Source organism: Melanotaenia boesemani, chromosome 18 (genome assembly GCF_017639745.1).
Source record: "Melanotaenia boesemani isolate fMelBoe1 chromosome 18, fMelBoe1.pri, whole genome shotgun sequence".
Lineage (NCBI taxonomy): Eukaryota > Metazoa > Chordata > Actinopteri > Atheriniformes > Melanotaeniidae > Melanotaenia > Melanotaenia boesemani.
This window is the reverse complement of record NC_055699.1, coordinates 3,325,358-3,344,145: the sequence shown is the minus strand read 5'-3', so window position 1 is coordinate 3,344,145 and position 18,788 is coordinate 3,325,358. Positions and strand designations below refer to the sequence as shown.

Here is an 18,788-nt window from a genome sequence, read left to right as displayed (position 1 = left end):
GCTTTTTGCATGTATTTGAATAAAAAAAATGGCTGCACCATTAACACTGGCTCTTATATAAGTAATCATTTAAACACACTAAACTATATTTATTCTGTACTTTATTGCAGTCCAGGATGTGGTCTGACTTTTAGTTCCTGAAAACTTGATTTTAAACTTTTTCTTTGTCTTTTAAATTACTTGCTGATGATTAAATAAGCAACAAAGTCAAAGATACAAAAAAAAGTCAAACTTCTTAAACAATCAGCTGCTTTTTTTAGGCTTAGTAAAGATAATACAGTGTTAGGTTGCTTTCTTATTTTACATATTTTTATAATCTGAAGTTTTAAGTGCAAATTAAAGACTAGCATCCACAGTGTGCACAAAAGTCAGGATAAAATACATTTCACTGATGTCAAGATGACGACTCATTTAGTGGCAATGGTCAAAATGTCTGCTCATCATTGTGCTAAAGTTTGTGTGAGGAAGACATTAGCATGGTGTAAATGATAAATAAATATTGCATTTGCCATCTTGGGTTTAAAGGAGTCAGAAGTGAGGAAGCTGAGATAAAACAAAGAACTCTCACTTTTTAATGCAGATTTTGACTAATTAGGATCCGATTTATATATTAACTTAGAACAAAAAGTAAACATGTGTTTGCTCAGTTATTTCCCCTTTAATACTACCAATTAGTATTGGGTTGTATTGTTGGAAAATCTGATTAGTCACCTTTACAGAGAGGTATTACCTGTAAGGATTGTGTATGTGGAATAACTCCAGCGCCTTTCAAGGGGCTGCACTTTTGTGAACTTCCATGCTTGCTTTCATTTGCAGGCCTACAGGTTAATTGCTTGCCCTTAAAGTGAAGCTTCTCATGATCTCCTGAAGCCCTTAAGATCTTGGTGAATATGATCAGTTCAGCTTTGTTTAATTTATAAAGCAGAGGTGTGAAAGCTCTGTCATCCGCCACCTTCAATTGTTTAAAAATGAAGAGGCGAATGTCTCTTGCTGCTTAGTTTCCATCTCAATGCAACCACCAGTCTGGTTTTCCATTGTTCCTTCTTACTTACCTTTATATAAAATACAGTTTCCATTCATGTTTATATTTTCTTATCAGCGTAAAAAAAGTCACATCCAGAGTTCAGACATATAAAAGGACAACCTATGTTTGGCTATTTTCAGTCAAGTTTGGGTGATTGTGAATTGTTTACCCGCCCATAAAGACCACACCTCTGCCCCTCCCCTGTGAATATTTAAGTAACGCATGATTTCACATTTATTTCTTATAATTATGGATGTCTATCCTGTTGTCATAGTCATTTTTATTCATGAGGCACAATTTTTAAAGCAGAGCTACACATAATTAACACAACTACACTGAATTTCCTACAACATGCAGATGACACTGGTGTAAATGTGTATTAAGATGATTTATGTAGATTGTAGTTGTATTTTTTTTTTTTTTTTTTTTTTTTTGGCTTAGTCAATAAAATATACACATGCAGCTCATGTATATCTGTCTGGATCACCATATGGAAATGTCAGTATATTGAATTTGTAATATTTTTTTAACTGAATAAACTACTTATTTCCCAGGAAAAATAATAAAAAAGTTAATTTAATGCCAATTTAAATCCCCCATTTATTTTTAAGCTGTTTTACAGGATCAGATAAACTTTATTGTTTTTGCTGCTCTGCATACATGCTTTATTTACCTTAACACATTTTGACATTTTTTCAGCTCCTTACTTGTCCCATCCCGCCTTTGCTGAAAATTTAGTGGCCATGTTAACACTATCTCACATATAATTACGTTTTGAAACAGGTGTTTCTCAGAGCCCGCAGACCTACAATCCAGACAGGAGCAGATTCAAACACGACAACAACAAAACCATACTCATAATTTTCTCCAAAGCTGGAATGTGAGAGACCCTCAGAATTCAGACACCTGGTTCACAGCAAGTATTTTAGTAAAAACAAAGAGGCTTTATTTCAGTCACATACTGACACACTCATATGGGGGCGGAAATACAATTAAGAGAGAAAAAAAAACAAAAAAATATTGTCTTTCTTTCTTCTATGTACATGTTCACAGATTCACTCTGGGTTTCAGACGCCGTTATCACTGCAGGTCATCGTCATCAAATAGATCCTCAAAGTCTGAAAACAGAAAGACAAAGAAAAGGAGAGAACAAGAGGGTTAAAACGAGTCCAGCTGTTCCACAAACACTCCCACGCTCACATAATCCTGCTGCATAATGTCTACTACTGGCTTCTATCGAGGGTGCTTTACATGTCGTTTATGCATTAATTATAACAAATACACACACACACACACACACTGTTGATGTGCCACCCACAAACATTAGCATATAACCTTTAAAGACGATATATGTTTCACTCCATATGACAGACATTTATAAAATCTGAAAAGTGAGTAAATATCTTATAACTTCTCTAAAAGCTGATGCAAAAAGAATTCTGTTTATTTAAATATTAAAAAAGAAAAGAACTGGTAGTTGAAACCGAGGGACAGATCTGCTAACTGGGTATGTCGTCAGTCGCTGCAGATGATAACATCAGTATCAGGAGGTTTCTCAGGCCCTTTCTCAGGACATTTTAATGCTCTTTGACTCCAAGCAAGTCTGTTCAGTGTTTAAAGATGAACTCTGGTGCCTGACCTCTGGGATCGTGCACCTCACCTCTTCTGTGAATATATCCACATGAATCCTGGATTTATGTGTAAACTTTGGCTGGGTCAGTGCAGTGTTGGTATAATTCTCTGTTCACTGTTTCTTAAGATGTCTGACTGGATGTTTTCATGGCCAGTGGTGCCCAAGGTCAGGTTTTTCTAAAAGACCGACTCATTTCCCTCCAGGGGAAGGGGTTCCCTTCCTTTGGTTTGGTTCCACACTGCACTTTACTAAAAGGAAACCAAACCATATGTCCAATTGGACAGTTACAACAACTAAGCACACAGGGGCGATCAGGGGTTGTTGTCTGAAACGACCACTGACAAAGAAGAAAAAAAAGAGCAGGATGAACTTTCGTTTTCGGGATCATGTTTTGTTTTGTGTTGACATTGTTTACTGAGTATTTATATTACTGTGGTTTGTTTACGAGTTCTGCTAGTTGTTCTATGACAAAAAATGTGCACACTCCCAACAACTATTCCCGGGAGTTAGCCAACCAGAGGCAGCCGCAACAAGGGGGCGGGGCTTAGGGCGGAAGAGCCTCATCGTGCTTGTTTCTGGGACTCTTGTGGACTCACATATTAAAATAAATTAGCCTGGAATGAACATAATAGAGCCACTTTACCCAAACAGCATCCCCGGTATCATTATCTGAACATAGACATACAGACAAACCTTTGGTCTTCACCCTTGGGAGCTTTTGCAAAGGTCAGAGGAGAATTTATATTCTCTTTATCCTTCAAAGTCCACCTCCATAAGAACCAGTTTCTGGTGGAGTGTTTGAATATGTTGATAACAAAAAATTGTCATATGCCAGATAATCAGGCAGGCTACAGGAAAACTTGGTAACATTAAGTCAAAGTAGTCAGGAAAGGTTAGGAGAGAAGAATATCTACAAAAGGAGAGGAAATCTGGAGGCTGGTACAGAAAATGCATGATCTAACATCCCAATGGAAACGTGCACAAACCTTTCATTAATTAAGATAACTTTTTCATTGCTGTGATAGCAAAAATCCAGCCTTTACCATCCACTACACAGAACATATTAACAGGATTAACAATATATTCAACAGGATATTTAAGAAACCACAACAAAAAATACAGTTTGAGATGATAATGAAACTTTTTCACATTATTTTTCTAATTCAAAAAAATTCCAAGCCATTAGAAACACACGGATTAATTCAAATAAATTAATATTCGGAGTGATAATAACTCTGGATTTATCTGGGTTCCTGGATGGAACAAGTCTTTGGTTGCAAATAGAGCACTGAAGTGACCTCTAGTTCATAGAGTACCAGGTCTGATGGTCTGGTTGCTTTAACAGGATGTTTTAGGGACAAAAATGATGCACTGCGGTCTGGTTTTGCTGTGGACCACCATTACCTGTGGTGAGGAGTAACTGCAAACTTTGCAAGATTAAAAAAGTCCTCTCCTCTATTTAACCAAGCTGGAATTTCCCAAAAAAAGTTCCAGGAGGACGTCTCACCGAACATTTAAGTGACACTGCAAGTTTACCAAAAGTTTCCTTTTCTTGTTATGTTGCGTTTGGTGACTGATTGGTGTTTTTTTCTTTCCCTCAGCAATTTGACTGTGTAAGCTAAGTTACATAATGCATGTCTTATTATATGTTAGCCTCTCCCTCAGTTGTATGAAAAGCTGTCTTAAGTTATTACAGGACATCTGCTTCAGCTAAACCAAGTTTGCAACAAGTTATAAACAGTGACATTCAAAGATATTTGGAGATACCTTTTCAGTCTAAATTGTTGATTTGTTTTAACCCTTCAGGAAGTAATTTTCAGGACAACTTTAGCTACTTTATGAAGAAGAAAGATGCCAGGACAACAGGATCTAGCTGTCTGCTGTGTCTGAGCTGTTTGTTCAAGTAAAGGATCCATGCAGAACACAGATACACCGACAGACAGTTTTGTCTGTCTTCTGTGCCGGTTACACATGTAAAGCTTAAATATCTGACGGAGCAATACCACCAGAAATCGTGTTGTGCTGAGCAGGATAGCTGACATGTGGCCAGCGAAAGCAACAAACTCTAAAAGAAGAGTATCAGGAAGGGAACAAAAAAGTAGAAGAATGAAGACAAGGACAACTGTAGCAATTGTGCAACTTTTGAAGAAAGATTATATGCGAGTTCTCAGGGTGTGTTGAGCGATTGGAAACAACTTCATAGCGATGTACTACCACCACCAAATGGTGTCTGAAACCAACATCGGCTCGCAGGCACAAACTCTGAACCTAGCACTAGTGGAGGAATTGACTTAACGACCATGGCAACCAGGGTTGTCCCTACAAAATTTTGTAGCCACGGTGGTACCGGGGCGGGGGAGCTATCGGAAGATAAGACACATCTCCACTTCCGGAGTGTCAAAACTCAAGCGAGAGAAGACTGTTTAGCTGAGCGTAAAGTGACAGAATTGAGAGTGCCGCGAGGAGATTGGTCCACATATGTGTACGCAGTGGCTTGATGGGCTCTCATGAAGGAGAGTCTTATTCCCTCCCAGTGCAGAAATGCCTCCTCACAATGTACGTTTTCACTTGCTGGTAGTAGTTTACTCACTCGTATTATGCACATGTGCCCGGTGTTTACCACGTGCGTACTTCGTATTCATGCGCACAATCAGTTTTCAAGTGCTCCCGTTTTAGAAACGCAATAATAAGATGTCTACTCAACTAGTAAAATCTAAAGCAACTTATCTACAGCTATCTTTCCTCCCCAGACTCCACACATAATAAACTTGTCAAATGCTCTTGAAGTTTACCTCGGTTGTGGCCTTAACTAATGAAGAGGCCCCGCCTCTCTCCTCGTCACCGCACTCTGCTGTCACACATCTGCCATGCATGTGAACGCAGCATGCAGAGTAGCGTTCTGCTGCTGCGCTTCTGGAAGTTCAATTAAGAAGGCTGAGTCAATGCAGGGAAAACACTGGCAATGCAACAGAAGCACGGAAAAAAGGACGTTGCTATTTCCATAAGGGTGCACGAATGGGCCTTAAAGGAGTCATCACCCAGAAATTGCACTTTTTCCAAGTTAGAACGTGTATTGGTGTCCGACCTCCCTGAAAGGCTGTTTTTTTGTTTTTTTTTAAGACAGTCGAGTTTTTCCGTGTGGGCCCTTTGTTCACTGCAGAACCACCAACAAGGGTAAACTCTCGCAAACGCGTAATTTAAATTTGCTCCTGGGATTTCGTCATCACAGGAGTCTATTTGATTAAGCCAGCCCCTCTTCCACGCCTAAAATCACCTGTTCACGCTACTGCAGTTGTCATTAGCGACACGTTGTGTGAAGATGTAGAAACGGCACTCTCATGTCAACTACTCGGTTGTCAGTTGCCAAAACCAACATCAAAATGGTTTTAGTCTCCCTGTAGCAGTGGACCAAACTACCAGGGACAATTTTTGGTAATAATGTACCTGCATCGCTGCCTGCCGCGCTTTATTTGTGCCTGAATTTTTCAGTAATTTGGGACAATGGCATCAACCCTGCGGTTGGAAAAAGGGGCAATTCCAACTTTGAGCGGCTCACCATCGATGCATTCGGTAAGTGTCGCTAATAATAAAGTTATGCTTTACTGTGAGACGCGAGTTAAGCTGATGCAGCTAATGCTAACGCTAATGCTAAGGGACAAGCCTAAAAGTTTAACCCCCTGTAATGTACAAATGAGCCCTGTGTTTTCTTTTTTATAAGTGGGGTGAAATGCTCTGTCTCGTAAATTTTTGCAAATGACTTATTTCTTATTTTTCCTGCCTGCTACCACACAGCACTACAGTATTCATGATTGATGGTTTGTCTTGATGGATGTGTGGTCACAGTTGCAGATGTAGCTTTGCTAGTCTCCCTACCACGACACGGCAGTTGTGATCATGTGATCATTTAATCTAATAAGGTTACCAATATGTAGTCGGATTTTATCACCAAACTAGAACGCAAACTTTTTTTCTCTGATATTTTCACGTCATGTATGTAAAACGGGAGTTGTGAAGGATGTAATCTCTACGGTTAGATTTGACTGGTAATTGGGCAGAAATGAGCCTCCTGGAAGAGGCTAAACCTGGTTAGCTGTCAGTATTACAGAGGCTGTGGTGTAGTGTAGAGGCAGTTTCTTCACTCTCAGGCTCAAAGTCTGGTTCAGACATAAATAGCTGCTGCTCGGTCAGGTTCGCTCGCCATCACTAAGCTGTTGATGTTTTGATGTTTGACGCACTGTGCGTGCACTGGGCCAGCCTCCGTTCCGACTCTGGCCTCCCTGCTGCCAATCAGCGCGCACCTCATTAACATTATTTAAATTGGTCAAAAGCTTGCATGAACTTGCATGAAGACAAAGTTGTGATATGAGCAAAGGGTCAGAACAAGCTCTATGTTTGATTATTTTTTATTATTTAAAGAACAAGTAATCAGATAAAAGGAGAGATGCAAACAGATGTAAAGGGCTGCTAATGCATCATGACACCATTTAGCAACATGCAGACACCATCATACACTTCATTTTTTCCAACTTAACTTGACGGACTAAAATGTGGCATCATGCTAGTCAGAACTACCAAACTCCAATTTAAAAAGGTAGCTATTGAGTGAAACACACTTTGAATAAAAACTAATTAGGGGTTTACTTGAACTTTAGTGGAAATCATAAGATTGTGTTAAATTCTCTGCTCTTTCCTTTAAACTGTATTTGGGTTTTTCACTGTCGCCCAAGAATATCTGTGCAGAGATGAAACTGTGGAAGATATGATTCTTTTATCAGATTCTGTCCTTTAAACTGGGTCAAATGCTGCGATTCTCCCCATCTTTGTATACAAATGATGCTTTGTAGTATAATAGAACATATCTTTTGGTAGACAGCTGGACTCTGTGAATGATGGACTGACCTCCTGATCAGGAATAAAAATGATAAAGGTTAAACTATCATCTGATGCTCCAGATCTCTGAACTTTGTAGAATTCTCGTCACAAAGCACAGGCCAAGATTGTTTGGTTAAGTTTCATTTTACATGATTGTTTATTTGTTTTGTGTGTTTAATGTACTGAAAACAGTTTTGTTTTTTGCCACTGGTTCCCATCTTGGGGTGCCTGTACCTCCAAAAGCATCCTCAAAGAGTGCAGGGCTCAAAAAGATACTTAGTAGGTCACACTTTCTGCATCCAAACAACTTTTTGTCCATGTACTGTTGTTGTGAGATCTGTCAGCTGGTGGAGCTACAGTAGTGGATTTTTAATTAAACATGTTTGAGAAACACCACAGTGATAATTCTTCCCTGTTATTTATAAAGAAATAAAGTTATGTGTTGATAGTAGAGTGGTCCACGGCTTTTTAGTAGTTGCATAAAGGTCTTAAAGGACAACAAGTTGGAAACCACTGCTGCAGGCCACAGAATAAAATTGTTCTGTAGAAAAGTTCTAAACACAACAGCCAATGGATGAGCTTAAATCAGCACGTCAGGCTGAAGATGGACTTTCAGTTGTGTTAAAACAAAGCTTGAAAAGCCAAAGTTTTAGTTTCCCTTTACATAACTTATTTTCCAAGATACAATTTCATCAAAAAATTGCTCTCGTTTCACACTGTTGAGCTGACCTTATATCGTCATGCCTGGAGAACCCTGTAAAAGGGCAAGGCCTCTGTGAAATCAAGCTCTGGTTGCTTCTGCATTATCACAGTTCCAGAAACAGTCAGAATCACTTCTCACTGAACTTATGTGATAAAGAGCAAAGTCTCCAGGACAAAACACTAAGTTACAATATATGCAAATGGCCACAGTGCAGATATGAATGATTAGAGCTTACACACTTTGAATCAAGCATATCAAACTACCTGTATTTGTTGACTCTCATCGTGCTACTGCTCATTACCAATAAGCAACAGTAAACATATTGTTGGTATTCTTCAGTCCACTGTTGTTGTTTAAAACTACAGACGTCACCAGTAGCAGATTCAACCAGACGGAAGCAATTAATTCTGAATCTGTGGGCGCCTAAATAAACATGTCTGCTGCTGCTATTAATTAATACGTGGAAAACAGGAGCATGTGCACTTTGTTTTTGACTTCTCTGGCCAACCAGCAGATCACAGGACACAGCTTCTCATCAGATGTGTCAGATACACGTCATTAGCATGTCACACATTCTGCAGCTCTTCTTATTTTCAAGTTACAGATTGCAAACAATTTGGCTGCTGTTAAGGTGCCGTTTGGCTGACTCAATTACTTTACAGCTGAGAAGTTGTGTAATTTCAAACTCATGCTCTATGCTATCACCATGTGCACTAGGCTTGTTGAGGCTTGTATTACAATGCTTCGACTGCATACATTTTTAGTTGAAGGGACCCCTCTGGGACCACGTTTTAGCAGTGTTAACATCCCAAGTGATCTAAAGACTGAATGTGTGTGTGTGTTTTTAAAGCAGCTGACTGGCGAGGAGTCCTGCTGAGTTTCAGTCTGACAACTGCTATAAACTCACTTTACCATCCTCCTCTGCTCTCATTTTTTACCCCCCTCTTTTTAACAATCAGCTCTTTTTTTCTAGGTCATATGCTGCTGAGCCAAAGTTGTTCAGCCTGGAGCCAACGCTGCAAGACGGAAAAGAGATTAGCTTGGTGTTTTTGTGCATCCTCTGCATCTGTTGGGTGTTTAGAGGAGAGCAACAGGATTTTTTTTAGAGTTAGTGTGAGAATACAAAGGGGTAAAAGGCAGAAACTTAATTACGGGTTTTACAAAAATTATGTTTTTTTTTTCCTTGAGTATCTTAGAGCTGTAACAAAACTGGAACATCTTTAGTTTATTTGACTTAACATGCTCCATTAGACACGTGTATTCATATGATGCTGCTGATTTTTGGAAGTTGTTCCTAAACACTTTTAATGAACACTTTAGATATAAAATCTCTTTCTGTTTACACCCAAATTATCTTACTGCTTATTAACAAAGACAAATATCTTAGCGAGTTTTTTTTTACCTGCAATGTAAAAAGTCAATGAGCTAAGTACTAAACCCTCCTTGTGTGTTCAGAGTTGATGATGCAGAGGTCTGTGCCTTACCATTAAAGAAATCTGAGTGCACTGCTTTTTCATTCGCTGCCAGGTCCATCAGCAGGCCGCTGCTGCCCCCTGCCTGTCAAAATACCACAATACAAATCATGTAACGAGAGCAAGGCACATGCATGTGCTGCATTACAATCCCTATAACATGATCAAAATCATTACATTTTTGATAGCTTTGTGTTATTTAATGATTTTTTTAAACAAACCAGCCAGATTTAGTTGTAACAGTGAACTGGTACAGTGTAACACAGTGGAAGGTGTCCATTCAATTTCAAAAACCTTGCTACACATTAAAATTGAACATTTCACTTCGTCTGTGTTATGTCTTAACAATAAAAAAAAAAAAAAACTTTACAGTATATTAGAATCACATAGGCTCAGCAACTTGATAGATTTAAATAAAAAAAGAACATATCTAGCTTGTAATCTCAGTGGAAAAATTTCAATGGCTATGATTAAGTCAGGTACGAAATATTTTACATTTTACACATTTCCCAGAAATAACTGCTCAAAAAAACTATAAAACACCAAAGAATTGTCCGTGTGAGCTGCCATCTCTTGTACTCTCTCTTTACTGTAGTGCCAAAAGGTCAGAGTACAATATATATATATATATATATATATATATATATATATATATATATATATATATATATATATATATATATATACATATATATATATACATACATATATATACATACATATATACATATACATATATAAGAAGAGCAGGGTTTGAGGTATGTTCTCATAAACTGTTAAACAAAAGTAGTTGTTTGTTTTAATTTTCTTTTGTTTTTAGATGATCTCGAAAGTTTTGATTTAAATAAACTGAAAGAAATGTCATTTTAATGGAGATAATGTAGTTGTTTTTCCAATGTGACACTGACACCAATGTCCTGCTAACTTTAAACAACTCTTTAAAACAAAGGCTCAACGCGGATTTCATAACACATCACGTAAAACATTCCCACGTTTTACTAACTGATTTATATTCTTTAAACATAACTGTTCAAAATGTTTTTGTTTTTTTTTTATTTAGATTATTCAAGACTAGCTTTATATTTAAGCTTTAGCAAGCTAGTTAGCATTAGCATGTTTGGCCGACTTATCGCTCCGTGTGTCAGCGAACCAACCTCGTCCAGGTCTACGTAGGGCCCAGCTCCTTCAGGAAACATCTCGTCCACTGCAGGTTTCATGTCGTTCCACCGAAAATTCAGTCGCTTAAATTATGTTGTTGCTACAATTAGTCAGGGAACCAGCTCGGTGCTCATAAACAAAACAAGTGTGTGCAGCACTAATTTATGCCCGACTTCAACCACCGGCTCATCATATTTGTTCCGCTTTCTAAGTCAGAGTTACCAGTTACAGTTGTTCTCAGTCATTTTGATGGATTTCTCACACCAGAATTACCACTTGCACAGCAGTTAGTGCGTTTATCAAAAGTGTGTCACTTGCTAAAAAATAGTTCATTCCTCAAAAGCAAGTACAAAGTTGGAATTGCCCCTTTACAGTATGTCAATGAAACTGTCAGAGGCATTCAATTTAAAAGTCCTGTCTTAATTGAGTAAGAACAAGTTACTTAGATAGCTTAGTCATGCTTTCATTATGACAGTCTAATCTGGAAGTGTTTTTGAGAACAAAAAATCAGACCTTGGCAACACTACCTGAAAATGCCCAGTATGTAAACACTAGATGTACAGCCAGTTGAAAACTAGAGTAAAGTTACTGTTGTTTGCAGGATAACTAAAAACATGAAACAGAATACATTTATTTCACATTGTCACTTCATACACTCGTTGCTATCTTACAGTAATTTGTTCACAGAATTATGCAAAAAAACAAAATACACTTAAGTCACTTAAAAACAACAAAATTAATTTCATCCACCCTCTGCAGGGCTCTGCTGTGATCTCACTGCATCCTGCATCCATGGCTGCTAGCAGAACCATTTGTGTATGTGGACACTGGTCGTAGCCTTCCACCTCCAGGCAGAGGAAAACTCCTCTGTTGGATTTAGTGAAAGCTGAGGATCAGTTTTTCAATTTAAGAGACATAACAGGAAATATTTTAAAGGAATGTTCAAAAGCTGCTTGATAGGTTTTGATATCTAGTTTGACTCTTTTGTATTTAATTACTTGAGCAATGAGTCCTTACATACTATTAGTTTTATGGGTATTGACTATTCTGCAGTTGTAAGTATAATTAATTTAGACTGTTAAAATCAATTTGATCATAAAATTGATCAAAGCAAATGTCTTTGCAGTTTGATCAGTGCAATAAGAAATGCTACCAATGATTAAATGTTATGGAGTTTGAATTAATAATCATGAGAATGTTAATTCTGATGTAAGAAATGCACCAAAGCAACTGAGAAAAACTGTAATGTGTCATTATTTCAGCTTGTGTATTGGCAGAATAAATGAATGAATGAATTAATCAATGAATCAAAAAGGAGAAAGCTTTGTGGTTTCTTGATATTTCTTTAATGTAAAATGTTCTGTTACACCATAAAAAAAAGCATTCTAAAGTCCTACAACAGCTATTTACTCTAACTGTAATCTATACGACTGGCCATGCTTCAAGCAATGATTTGCCAAGGAAGGAGTTGCAGAATGGGATGTGCTCTCTTTTTCTTTCCTTAATCTTTTTAGGATGTCCTTCATCCTATTTGCTATCCTTCTTTGCTTTACTAACAACATCTGCTTATCTCAATGCTCATGCCCTGCATTGGTCTCATATCCCAGGGTGTCTCCAAGGGGCTGATGAGCAAAGAAGGCCCGAGCCATCTCGTTGATGTGGTTGTAGGCGCCGATGGACCTGAAGTATTCAATGTAGTTCCAAAAGTCAGAGGTGGAGTAGGGCCAGTAGGGAACAGCTGGTGGTTCATCATATGGCACTAAGATACACAAAGCACGTCAAAAAATGAGACATGATTTGAAGGTTAAATTCACTTTCTGATAAAAATTTGTTTGAAAATAACAAAATGAGTTTAAGACGTCTATTTACTGTATTTTAACTTGTACTTCAAGCATGTTTTTTTATTTAACTTTTTTTATAGATTATAATTTGAACATAGGTACAAGTCTGTGTGTTGCATCAGGTCAAATTGATAAATGAGAGACACAATGTCCCAGAGTGTTGTTACATAATCAGGCATTAACTAGTAGATTATGAAAACCAAGTTTTTCCACACAAGTGAATGGAGCCACTCCTCGTGTGTAGAAGCTGCTTTTGTTTGTCTCAGACTTTATGAGTTTCTTACTAACTCACACACAGCAACTGCATTACAAACCTTCCTTTGTATCACCAGTAAAACACTGCAGCAGCACCCCTCAAAAAATCTAGACAAGGTTTTATCATCTAAAGCAATAAAGGAAAGTTTGTAGCTGTAGATCTCAATATGTTGTAGGTTGAATAAAACTGTCAGATTTACTGATTTGGGTTTCTGATGCAATCTTGCATGTCATGTGAGGAATAAACAACTTGAAACTTGAATAAACTGGGTGCATGTTAGTTAAAGCTGAAAATCTGCAGGTTGAATGAAAGTAAAATTTATAGTAGATACCTTGAATCTGATTGAAACAGACTGTTGGACCCAGTGAGTGTTTGTATAAATAAAATAAACAAATAGCTAAATATAAAGGAAGCAAACCACAGTAATAACAGTCAAAATATATCAAAATATCAAAATCTGATGCTAAATTATACAAATCTATGGCAGTCAAATTCTTTGTATTTGTTTTATTTTTAAGTTCAAATATCCAAATATGTTAAATTATTAACACAGAATAAATTTGGTTGCAAGAAATGGAAAGAAATGTGTTGAGCAACCCCTCATTTCTTAATATTTTCACTGGGAAATAAATGGGAAATAGGAACAGCAAATTGATCAAATGTATTATTTAACCTTTTAAATCCTGAGGAACAGATGGCCAAACTGAGCTAAAATAGCCATTTTGGATCTCTGCCTGAACCGTCTGCACTAAAACCTAAAAATCTAATTTTGTTCTGCTTCGCTTTATCAGAGTTGGCCTTTGCAGAGATGATGGTCACATATTACTGTGAAATGGTAGAAGTTCAATACGTGTCATGTGCCATATTTATTCTTCACTAGTAACACATACTAATATTTATACATCTTAAAACGTACAAGTGTTCCCTTTACTGTGACTCAAAAGTATCCAAATAGACTTTGTGGTTGCAGAGATGCACTCATTTCATTAAGGTCTAATTTCTGAGCAGAAGAATGGAGGCAGGGTATATCCCAGCCTTTCCCCATGTTTCCTCTTCTTAAGAGGGATTTCTTGGCAGCCACCATTCTGACAGAAACCAATTCTGAATCAAACCAGGAGAACTATTGCTCAAGACCACTTTGAAAGTTTACAAGAAAGTCTGACACAAATCAATAAGGAGAAGTTAAGGCCTTTTCCACAAAACTACAATAAGTTTTTGAACATTTTATATTCCTAATGTATATTGTTACATAAATCATTAAAGAACAGTTTTAACTTTGACTGCAAGCGTATGAGTTTGCATAGAAGCTGATTAGTTTGTTTTGTAAATACAAATTATGATGCAATCTGTAAAAGGGAATGAGAACAGGCTTAATAAAAGTGTCTAAAAAGAAGATGAAGTGTGATTTAAAGTATACAGTACCTCCTTCTGGGATGACTCTGGCCTCTGTAAGGAAGAGGAAAAGGAAAGAGGAGAAAAAAATTAACATTCCCAAACATTCCATGGTTTTCCATGAACAAAGACGGGATTCATATCTGTAAAACTAAAAACTGAGCTTTCTGTGAGAGAGCTGCAAGGATACCTGCTCCCTCCCCAAATATTATTGCTGACCATGTGCACACACGACTGGTCTTAGCCTGAAGGAATTCATCATGGAAGCTCAGACAGAGTTCTCTTTGTCCACAAAACAAATCCTCTCCAGTAGGTGCAGCACATGATTCACAGCTATTCTGATGAGCATTTCTACAAGCACATTTATCAAACTTGGTCAAACACATAATCCCAACACGTCACTATAAAAATAAAGTAACTCCTCACCACAAGATAGACCCTATACAGAGGTTTTAATAATCAGGGATGAAAAAGCTCACCACTGGGACGACAGGCAAAGAGGCAGAGAAAGCTCAACCACACCAGCAGCTTCATCTTGTCCTCCTGTACAAACAAAACAAGCCCATTTCATTTCAAATGCTGGTCTTTAGCAACAAAACAAAGTGTCACACACAATTAGTACATATACTTAGCCTTTATCGTCATATTCTTCATAATTATGAGGAAAAAAAGTCGAGCAGATGTTTACCTGTTAATGGTTTGTGACTCCGTGCACAGCTATGCTGCAGTTCATCCGCTGGGTCCCTGTGGTCTGTGGTTCATGAGGCTCGGTGGACCGAGAGGAAGCTGACCTGCAGCACACATACAGACACACACACACAAACCATCCAACCAAGCCTTGCCCAGGTTGTATCATATTAAAAATCCACCCAGAAGAATGTACTCAGATTACTTCTCACTCTGCTTGTGAGTGTCTCATGAGCCTCTGAGGAGCTCTGGTCTTAGCTGTCAGACCCTTTATGACTTGTTTAGAGCACCTTTGTCAGAGTCTAGTCTTCCTGAAAGTGATTTTACAAGCTTCCTATGAAACTTTTTCTTCTTAACACAAAGCAATGTATGAAGGAAGTTTTATGTTAAGAAGAAAAAGTTTAGCCAGTTTCAGCCAATCAAGGTTTGGACTGGGTCCTATGGACTTCTTTCATTTCTTTCAACTTTGCATGAACCTACTTAGTTTTCCCAAGCTCCATCCCTTAGTGGCATGGATGTCAGGAATTGGCAGCGGAGGTGAGGGCCCAATTGCAGGCAGTCAAGGCAGGAGGCAGAATCGGTGCAGGTGACAAGGTTTATTTTCCCAAAACTCAAGACAGGGAACCACACAAGACAGGGATAAACCATACTACATATAAGGATCTGACAAGGAGTAACTGAAAACCAAGAGCATATATACACGGAGGGAGTAATGGGGAACAGGTGAAGTGGATGAGTAATTAGACCAGGTGATCTAATGAAAAGCCATGATCTTAAAGCAGAAACTAAACATGATAAAAACCAGAACTACAACCAAAAAACGACACACATGATCCACACACACACAGCCCATGATCATGACAATGGACTGAATACTTCAAACCAGATCCTTTCCTGAGGTTCATGTTTTGTATCGCTGTGATAAAAAAAAAAAAAAAAACAACTCAGATGTGAAGCGCTGAGTTTAAGGGGGATCTGAAAGTAGGGGTGGGCGTATCGATACAGTGGAGTCGATACTTCGATATCAGTCAGTCAAAATATCGGCTTCGATACTTTTTTGAGTATCGAGATACCGTTATGCTGATACAAAAGAATGGATTTGTTTTCACTTCCGACAATAAAATGGCATGTGAAGACCAGCTACAGTGTATTTCTTCTGTGTCAAATGATTATGGTAGCCAATCAGATGTCATGATGAAGCTGCTACTGTTGGTGACTATGAGGTTTTATTTGATATTTTACTAGTTTAATGCAGATTAAATTATGCATTATATTTGATTATATTCACCATCATACCTTTACATAATATATATTTCTATTTCCCATTTAATAAATGTGAATAATCTTATATTAATCAGTATTTTAAACATTTTATCATTTTAAAAAGATTAATTCTATATTTTGTTTATTTTATTCATCAGTGTAATTTAATTTTGTTTTAAAAGCATTTCTTTCAAGCATTTATATTGTTGAGTTTTATTTATATTTTATACTGTCCTTGCAATAAAGATATTAATGCACATTGTACAATTGTGATTTTCCTTTAGGGCCACAAAGTATTGGCATCGGTATCGATGAAAAATTACCATAAAATAATGGTATTATTTGGTAATTGCACTACAGTAGAAACAAAACCTACAAAACTTGAATATTAATGTGGATCAAAGACGCAGAAAAACAAGCACATACTTAGATATAAGCTGACACTGAGGTCACATTGACCGAACACGATGAAATGTGTGCTAATCATCAATCTCATCCCCTGATATGGTGATTACTTACCCAGTTTTTGTCTTGCATCCTGCACCGCCCTACATTGTTTTATATTATCCTGTTTCTAGACAGAAGAATGTGTTCTGATAAGATTTTAGTTTCTGTACAAGTTCTGTTACAGCAGCCAGTCCTTTGCTTACCAGTTAACATCCTTTGTTATAAATAATGGCAGTGAAGGTAAACAGTACTAGCCAGTCAGAGGCAGAGAATGGCAGGTCTGTATTTGTCCTTCTAGGACATTTATTGACTTAATGCACACTACAGAATGATTGCACAGCACAAGAGAAGTGGTGGGGATAAATTATAGGGACTATGAAAGGTAGATGTTTTTTAAATCGGCACTTAAAGTAAAAAGAAAAATATTTTAATATTGTAAATCGTCATATGAACCTTTGAAGAAGCCTTTGGCAGAGAACATTTTAAAAATCTTATCTTTTAATTGCAACATAATGTACAATAGAAGTGCATGGAGTGCATAATGTGGAGCAGAAAAGAAAATATTTCAGCATCTGCTGGGAACTCAGTGTCAATTTCATTCAATAACAGTTTTCTGCAGCTAGTGGTACATGGCAAAAATATTTATATTTTTTAAAATGTAAAATAAAACTATTAAACATGGAGCTCAGGTTGAAGCTTAAAAAACAACTCAGTGTATCCACCATGTCTGACATGCAGACCTTGTAAATGCAGTGAAATAAATAAGATAAACTTCTAGAAAGATAGAGAAGTTTTCTGTGAAATGAGGATGATGTCGAGACTGTGGGACGCTAATAAGACAAGATATCGCTGATGACGAGGTCAGCAGCCTGAAAATGTGGGAATGTCCACATGATAAGATATAAAATCTACCTCCTACCTCCTGCCATCATAAGCATAAGAGACACAGTCAGACTGTTTGACCCAACCTCTGAGTTTCACCTGAAATCTTCAGTCCACTCAGGTAAGAAAGTGACAGCACTGACTAATTTCTGCAGAAGGTTATAGTTTGGTTCTAATGTTTGATTCTTTCTTTATATTTTATTCTTTTCTTTATTCTCTCTACCTGTTTACAGACTCAGGAAGCCTGTAAACAGGTAGATTTCTCCTCTAACATGTAACTTTCCCATGTCTCCTGAAGCAACAATGTTTGCTGTCTACTTCGTCCTCCTGGTGCTCCCTCTGATCTCAGCTCAGGTCATCGGAAAAGGCAGCTGCCCTATTCCACATGTGCAGCAAGACTTCAACATCCATGCGGTAACATATAGATAAACATACATGTACACAGATTATACTGTGAGCTAGCAAAGTAACAGCTGGTCTCTTTTAACAGTACTTGGGAATGTGGTACGAGCTCGCGAGGATCCCTAGTCCCCTCAGTGAAGGAAAGTGTGTTACTGCAGAATATAAAATGGAAAAAGGGAATTCTTACTTGTTTGCACGGCACACTCAGTTCATGTGAGTATTGAGGTATGCTTTTTGTTTCTACAACTGTCTTCATGTTTAATCTGATGCTTTCTACCAGATAATCTGCTTTAGTAAAGGAAACAGACCAGTTTCTTTCATCAAGTTAGTCTCATCTCTCTGTCCACATTCTGTCAGTCAATGGATGAGAAAATAAAAGCTCTTGATCATCTTTTAATGATATAAAGCTGGAACTTGCAGTTCTATACCTATATATTCAATTATTCTGGTTTAGCACAGAAATACATTTAAAAAGTACATAAATGGAAACAGCTAATAATATCCACTGTTGCCTTCACTTCCCAAATAAATGCTTTTGGCAGCTAGCAGCCACCTGCTTAGCCTAAGCTATGTCCTGATGCTAGCAGCAGGCAAAGTTTTAGATAGAGCTACTGAGTAGGTGGTGCTAGCAACCAGGTTTCGGTCCAGCTAACTTCTCCTGCATGTTGCTAGCTTCTGATATGGAGCGCTGTTATATTGTGTTAATACTGAAGCTGCACAGAGGTGTTTTCTCCTGTTTCTACTCTTTATTGTAAC

At 37.7% G+C, this 18,788-nt stretch overlaps 2 protein-coding genes across 2 annotated transcripts; both read right to left on the bottom strand.

Annotated features, from left to right (window-relative positions):
* Nucleotides 1-1,947: 1,947 nt before the first annotated feature.
* cops9 (COP9 signalosome subunit 9) lies at nucleotides 1,948-11,024 on the bottom strand. The gene is made up of 3 exons (XM_041969071.1): nucleotides 10,859-11,024; nucleotides 9,717-9,789; nucleotides 1,948-2,142 (listed from the first exon to the last, which is right to left on the bottom strand). The coding sequence occupies exons 1-3, from the start codon at nucleotides 10,919-10,921 to the stop codon at nucleotides 2,105-2,107; spliced, it is 174 nt and encodes a 57-aa protein (XP_041825005.1). The 5' UTR covers nucleotides 10,922-11,024; the 3' UTR covers nucleotides 1,948-2,104.
* A 1,173-nt stretch (nucleotides 11,025-12,197) lies between these two features.
* Nucleotides 12,198-15,121, bottom strand: otos (otospiralin). Its single transcript, XM_041968648.1, has 4 exons — nucleotides 15,040-15,121; nucleotides 14,831-14,894; nucleotides 14,382-14,405; nucleotides 12,198-12,621 (listed from the first exon to the last, which is right to left on the bottom strand). The coding sequence occupies exons 2-4, from the start codon at nucleotides 14,883-14,885 to the stop codon at nucleotides 12,434-12,436; spliced, it is 267 nt and encodes an 88-aa protein (XP_041824582.1). The 5' UTR covers nucleotides 14,886-14,894; nucleotides 15,040-15,121; the 3' UTR covers nucleotides 12,198-12,433.
* Between the last annotated feature and the right edge of the window lie 3,667 nt (nucleotides 15,122-18,788).

Coding starts and splice junctions, on each gene's coding strand:
- cops9 (XM_041969071.1), bottom strand. CDS start 10,921: ATGAAACCTGCAGTGGACGAGATGTTTCCTGAAGGAGCTGGGCCCTAC. Junction 9,790..10,858: donor CCTACGTAGACCTGGACGAG/GTTGGTTCGCTG, acceptor GTATTTTGACAG/GCAGGGGGCAGCAGCGGCCT. Junction 2,143..9,716: donor GCACTCAGATTTCTTTAATG/GTAAGGCACAGA, acceptor TTCTGTTTTCAG/ACTTTGAGGATCTATTTGAT.
- otos (XM_041968648.1), bottom strand. CDS start 14,885: ATGAAGCTGCTGGTGTGGTTGAGCTTTCTCTGCCTCTTTGCCTGTCGT. Junction 14,406..14,830: donor CTTTGCCTGTCGTCCCAGTG/GTGAGCTTTTTC, acceptor TCTTCCTTACAG/AGGCCAGAGTCATCCCAGAA. Junction 12,622..14,381: donor CAGAGTCATCCCAGAAGGAG/GTACTGTATACT, acceptor TGTGTATCTTAG/TGCCATATGATGAACCACCA.